Consider the following 6,818-nt stretch of genomic DNA (forward strand, 5'->3'; position numbering starts at 1 on the left):
TGTATATATATAATGTTCTTATATTAAAGATATGCGTAGTTCTATCGTAGCAATTGCATTTTTTATAATTTGAAGCATTATGCTATAGAGTTGTCTATTAAGGGGACGTATTTTCTACGTTAATGCAAGATTCTACCTCATCTCTGGGTGAAGAGGACCGGATACTGATATACAGATCTCAACCCTGTTTGCTTTCATCATCATGGTATATCAACTCTTTGACCTTAATGGACAACAAGATACATAATTTTCACTTTTAGCGAAAATAATTTGCTGTCCTAAGATTGGTTTTAATGCAATAAATTCCCGTCCATTAACTTTCAACCCAGCAGTCAAAAGGAATATTTAATTTTTGTAAATGCTTCAAACACCAACATTCGCGCATCTTTGATCTGCAAAGGGACTTTATCCATCTCTCTGTATTAGAAGGTTAATAACTAAAAGCTTTTAAATCAATATAATATGAGAAAGTACGTTTGCTATGAATTTAGAATTTAACATTTTTAAGAAAATTACTGTAGAAACTTTAACAACAATAAACTTTAACAAGTGGTTCTTGACGAACATAAGCAGTAATTTTGTTATGAAATGATAATGAAAACAGTTTTTGTTAACTACTTAACTGAATATTCTTTTATAGCTTCGAATCTGAATAATAGGATATGTCGCATTAATTACTAGCTTCGTGAATTGAAACCTGTGTAGGGTTTTAGAGTGCAATTATTATTAAGACTAGCATGCTAAAGATAATGCTTAACAGCGACCACAATAAAATTGTGTCTACTTTATTAAGATATTCGCAGAACTTATTTAATACTTATTACTTGCATTCAAGTATACGGTGATAGTCCGTGAATACACAAATACGTCATAAGAATAATTGGAAATACTTGTAGGAATGAAATGTAATATTTATTTGCCTCGATTCTATAGTACCATGTACTGCTTCATTTGTTTAAAATTTAAACTATTAGTGAGCCTGAACTCTCTACCTAACAAAATAAGATTTAATTTACACTACTTGTTTCAAAAATGTACCAAGTTTGGTTGCAATAAAGTTGTTATGATTTCCAAGCTCTGATATACATGGTATACATTTAATACTAATAATAAGTGGCTGTCTTAATAGACTGTTGTGGTGTATTACAACTATTTTGATAAAGAGGTATTTGTTTCCCAATACGCTGACTATACTTAAGTAATTCGGGTTTAATTATGTTCAAATTTAAGAAGAAAGAGGCATATAAAACTATCATTTTAAACTTAAATTACAATTGTTTCCAATTTCGATATATTTTATTTGATTTTTTTGTCACATGTAGCCCAAAAATTTCGCAATATATATGTAGCTCAAATATTCATATAAATTGATGGGCGCAACAATAGATTCTGGAAAATGTGAAACACATAGCTCTAAATAATATGCAAATTATTAGAATTGGCTGCCAGGGCACGACTGTTGCATCGCTCTACAATAAAAGGCGTTGTTAGTTGAAGGCAAAGCTGTCCTGCCAGCGGTTGCACGGGCATTACCTTAGGTTGAGTGTCACTTTGTGGTAAATCCGTTTGGCAGATTACCCAAAATTTGCCGTCACATCTGACATCGTGGTATACTATGCCATGCGGGGAGTCTTCGCAAGCAGCTACACACTGTTGCTCGGGCTTACCAGGTTTCTTCTTGCCCCAAACCAAAAGCGGTATTGTAGTATTGGAAGAATGCACAACGAATTGTTTTTTTCCAATTTTGTTTATAGCCGTCCAGACACCTTTCGTCCAGCATTCATTGGGAATGGTGTGCTTTTTCAGATAACTCATCACAAGAGACCTTTCCTGATCGGTGGAATATACCAACATATCAGAATTTGCTGATCGGCATATTTTCTCGGCTATGTGCCATGTCACCTATAAAAATCACTGGCTCTTCTACAAATTGAAATCAAATATCAGTACTTACTAGCTTCATCGATATATAATAGCATTTGTTGCCCAGAACTACAAAGCCGTCGGGGCAATACGCCAGAGTAGTGCCCAACAAACTTAGGATGCAGAGCGAGTCAAAAAGGAATGCCATTACGGGTGAGTTTCCAGACTGCTGGGAATTGTTTGAATGTTTGAAATTAAATTTAGAATTCTGAGCAGTTGCTGTGTTAAAACAACTTTTAATTTAAATCACTTCTCTATAGAAAATAATTGCTTTTTGTTCTGGGAACGCTCTTACAGTAACAGTCTAATTGAAAATTTGAAAATCTTCTTCGTTTTCTTAGTTTGTCCTGACCTCTACATAAAGAGCGCTTGATCGACTCCTCCGAAACTAAACGGCTGTCGAATTCCATCATTTCATGATCAGTGTTCAGAGTCTCCATAATCGTCATAGTCTAAACTATGTTTCTAAGTGTCTTTACTAAAAACTATTATATCTAGTGGTTGAAAACGATAATAATGTTTTTAATGCCTAAGGAGGTGCTTAAAAGAACTAAATGAGGATAAAGCTTAAAGAAAGAGGGGGTAATAGTGAAATGTATAAAGGAAGTGTTTTGCTGCGCTTCACTATGCAAATAATCCTATTGATAGGAAGATAATGTTTATGAGACAATTGCCCTCGATTACACAAAAAAAGTAATTTATAAAATTTGAACTCTTCCAATCAGACTTCAATATACAAGTACATATGTTTGGTGGACTGTTGCAACCATTCATTTTTTTTGAGAATTTAAAAGCAGCTGCACTTTTGGCTCTACCAGGCTGATTTGGACCCAATATCAAAATAATAGTAAGCTATTTGCAGGATGCACTATGAATTCTTTCCAGCGAAATGCATTTATTGCCTTTCAAAGGTCAGGATGCGGGCAATATTTTGAAACAAACAGTTCTTGATCGTCTTCCAATTTGAACATATCAGCATTTTCAGCTTAGTATGTGATCACTGTTTCTTGTAATTGGACTTATAAACAAAGTTGGCTTTTGTTGAAATTTATAACTTAAAGCAGTACTCATCAGGTATTCGGCACATCATAGCTCGTATTGCGGCATTATAATCTGAATATGCCCGCAGTATAAAATGAATTACTAGAAATCCTAAGCGATATACGAATATGTACGTAACAGGCAGAAAAAGACTTGTCCATGTATGATCAGCACGAATCAGGACGAATCGATATTGACATGTCTGTCCGAGATCTTTCTAGGAAAAACAGCTGATACGAAAACCTGCTGTAAAAGGGAGCATATCTGAATGCATAAGGTGTGTATATTATGAATCAGAATGATGGAATGAATCGATCTAGACATATCCATTCGTTCGGCCGGCTGCTCGAACGAAAACGATTGAGCTTACACTGACTAAACCAGGTATGTAGATTCTCCTAGTTCCTAGGCAACAATTTTCTGAATTTTTCGGAAACGGTCCCTGTAAATTTTACTCATATTGAGTGGAAATTTTGGACTCAATGGGTTTGCAAATATTTGTTGAGCTTTCACAAGTACTGTAAATTTATTTAAATTTTAAAGTTGCCCAACTTTTCCCAATTTATTTCATTTTCTGCTGATCTACGTCTGTACATCCGCCTGTCTGGATGAATGTTCGAAAACGTTTGAGCTTACACTGACTAAACCTGGTATGTAGATTCTCTTAGTTCCTAGGAAACACGAGTCTGTCGAGGTGCCGAGAAAAATTAACTCGTACTGAATGGCTTTTCGGAATCAGTGGGTTTGCAAATATTTGTTGAGCTTTCGAATAATTACTGTACAAGTATGTCTGACTATAATAGTTTAAATTTTACAGTTGGCCAACTTTTTCAAATTTATTTCAACATTCGAAAACAGTGGAGCTTACACTGACTAAACCTGGTATGTAAAATCTCCTAGTCTCTAGGTAACACGAGGTGTTTTTATTATTTTTTATCCTTTTTTCAGAAACGGTCACAGTAAATTCTATTTGTAGTGAATTGAATATTCGAAACCCACTGAGTTTGCAAATATTTGTTCAGATTTTAAACAAGTATTGTATGTCTGACTCTAATAATTTCAATTTTAAAGTTGCCCAACTTTTTCGAATTTATTTCATTCATATCTCTGCTGTGGTGGGTGGAAATATCGAGAGTAAGAGTCAGATCTCAAAGCCATTGGATGTGTATGTGTGCATTCGTCTTGGCAAGTCGTTGTGTATCTTGATGCTGGCTGATATTTTGACACAAATATGGCGATGGAGTTGTCGCGCACATCCGCGCAATTGCTCCAGTACCCTAATCAGCAGCAGATTCACAAGTGTATTTATGTATTTATGCGCAGCCAAGATACGCAACGTTCGCTTGGCGCTGCTCCGAATATATACAAATGAACGATGCTGTGAATATATATGAGACTTGGCGCCAAGCAAATTGCACGTGACACAAATAGGTAATTGCACTTTGGTCAAAAGTGTCTCACGAAGCCTGCTTCCTACTGCCAAATTTTGCACCCAAGACTTGGGACAGGCATATATGCATAAGTCTGTGTGTTGGCATTTATTTTAGTCATCAGTTTGGTTCGTCAGTATGCAGTTGGGTTTGCTTTCCGTTTAATCAGCTTTGGACTTTGCTGGCCAAACTTTTGCCCGTCCAACTATGAATTGAGTTGAATTGAGGCTTTTGGCTTCTCTGTACGTGCGTTAAATGGCTTTAAGTTGTTCAATTGACTGCTTAAGCATGGCACGCAGATTTGTAGGGCATTTATTGGTTAAAGTTCTTGGGCTGTATACCACACTTGGGTTAAACTGTTGCTTCACTCACTCGGCGTTCGATTTTAGCCAATTACGAGTAATATGCGAATGAGTTGTGTGTATTTATACTTTTCGTGCTTATGTTGCTGTTCATTTGCTTGCAATTAATTAAATAAAATGCCCCGCACGAATACTGTATTAATTGGTTTATATTTTAATGGCATAAAAGCGTATGGTCTCAAATAATTGAAAGTGCTTGTCTGCTCACACATATTCATATTCAAGGATCAGCATCGCAATTTAATTTGTTGGATTATTGAATCTGTATGTGTGTACGTGTGCCGTACAAATTATGCGAGTTTTCGCATTTAAATAATAATATTGCATGCATATTTTATACATATGTTCAATATTTAATGAAACCGCTCGCTAATTTGCAAAAGTCGAATAACAATGGCAACATTATATTATTTATTAAGACTCGAAATATTACGCATACGTCATATATTATTGCTTTACTGCTTTATATTATTTTAAAAATGCATTTTTTTCACATTTTATTGATTTATTTATTAACTTATCCTGGCTTTTCAAGTACCAGATTACTTTTAAGTTATTACGCTAGTCATTACATAATAATTTCTCTTTTAATTCAATTTTAATTAATTTAGTTACAAATTTGATTTAGTTTTATTTAACTCAACGTCATTTTAAAAATTTAAGAACTCTCTCTGTCTCTCCTTCTCAACTTCTTATAAACTGTTCTTTACAATCATTTCCGGTGAAATCTTTTAGCCACTTACGGCTGTGAATCGCGGCAAGCTGGCCGAATTTTCTAGTTTTTATCGAGGGGTTCTCATATTTTAAGTTATAATTATGTAAATTTTGTATAACAAATAGATAATTTTAGTATTTTAGTCTATGAAATATTTTTTCTCTGTATTTCGTTTTTGGAGCACAACCAGACAGTTTCCTTTTTAAATGTATATTAAAAATATGAGAACTATGCTCAAATGCATATATCCACAACAATTCAATTTGGATGCCCATTTCAGTTAAGTTTACTAGAAATATGTATGTATAGTATACCCGCTTAACATTGTAATTTCCGTCTGGTCGTTATCAAGTCAACACTTTGCTGGCACGCCACTTGAGTTAAAACAATTTGTAGCTTGTGTTTTGATATCGCTGCGAGCGCAACTTAGATAACTTATCGTGCTTGCCACACAGAGATACACCCATAGAACACGCAAACACACGCAGCAGTCATGTGAAAACTGGCAGGATGCACAACAACAGCAACAAGCGAGACAACGCCACAGCCTACGTTACAGTTACAGATACAACAGACTAAACATGGCGGTTACACGTTTGGCAGACAGCGTGTAAGCCATTAAAGTGTATCGAATTCGTGTGTGCGTGTGTGTGTGTGTGTGTGGGTGTGTTCGTGCTCGATTTAGTCGCAGGATATTTATGGTACATGTTTGTTGGCCGTGCACAGACAGCGTCGGTGTATTATTTTTGGCACAGATTTGCAAATTTTGCATTTGAAATTATTTGCAAATACGGCTGACAAGCGCCCCTTGTAATACGTGTAATTCCAAAAAGCGCTTATCATGACCATAGTATTAAGGAACTTTCGTTTGCTCTTCAATACGTGCGTATCCCGCTGTCCTTTTGTCATTTTAATTTCGTGCAGAATGCCATTTTTTGTGAGCCTCTCTTGGAGGTCCTTTCGATACATTCATGTGAAAATATTGCCTAACTCTCCGTTTTATTCATCTCACGGTCAAAGTCTTTTTATTGGACAAATAAATAGCCGAGTGTGTGAGGGTGTGTGTGTGTGTGTTTGTGTGTGTGTGTGGTCATGTATGAGCCGACCCACTTGCATTTATTAGACTAAGCCGGGGCACGGCCTTGTTGGCATCGACATTGGAGAAATAAGAGAGTAGACAATTTCCCATGAAAGATAAATCTGTAGCATAGCAAAAGCAACATGAACAATAATATCTACAAGAATGATAAAAACAAAAGAAAACAAAAAATAAAAAAACCCAGCAGCATGCATTATTTAAGAAAACTCACAGCTGCTCTAATAATGCGGAGCTTCGTTGCATTTGCG

General features: G+C 35.6%; 1 protein-coding gene across 3 annotated transcripts; it reads right to left on the reverse strand.

Annotated features, from left to right (window-relative positions):
• Positions 1-1,347: 1,347 nt before the first annotated feature.
• Positions 1,348-2,098, reverse strand: LOC115630727 (lectin BRA-2-like). 3 transcript variants are annotated; one of them, XM_030527383.1, is made up of 3 exons: positions 1,955-2,098; positions 1,534-1,830; positions 1,348-1,469 (listed from the first exon to the last, which is right to left on the reverse strand). In XM_030527383.1, the coding sequence occupies exons 1-3, from the start codon at positions 2,069-2,071 to the stop codon at positions 1,359-1,361; spliced, it is 525 nt and encodes a 174-aa protein (XP_030383243.1). In that variant the 5' UTR covers positions 2,072-2,098; the 3' UTR covers positions 1,348-1,358. The 3 variants fall into 3 exon arrangements, with proteins under 3 accessions (XP_030383243.1, XP_030383244.1, XP_030383242.1); XM_030527384.1 differs by having other exon boundaries at positions 1,534-1,886; XM_030527382.1 differs by having other exon boundaries at positions 1,534-1,902.
• Positions 2,099-6,818: the final 4,720 nt, after the last annotated feature.

Source organism: Scaptodrosophila lebanonensis, unplaced genomic scaffold (assembly GCF_003285725.1).
Source record: "Scaptodrosophila lebanonensis strain 11010-0011.00,11010-0021.00 unplaced genomic scaffold, SlebRS2 tig00001410-arrow-pilon, whole genome shotgun sequence".
NCBI lineage: Eukaryota > Metazoa > Arthropoda > Insecta > Diptera > Drosophilidae > Scaptodrosophila > Scaptodrosophila lebanonensis.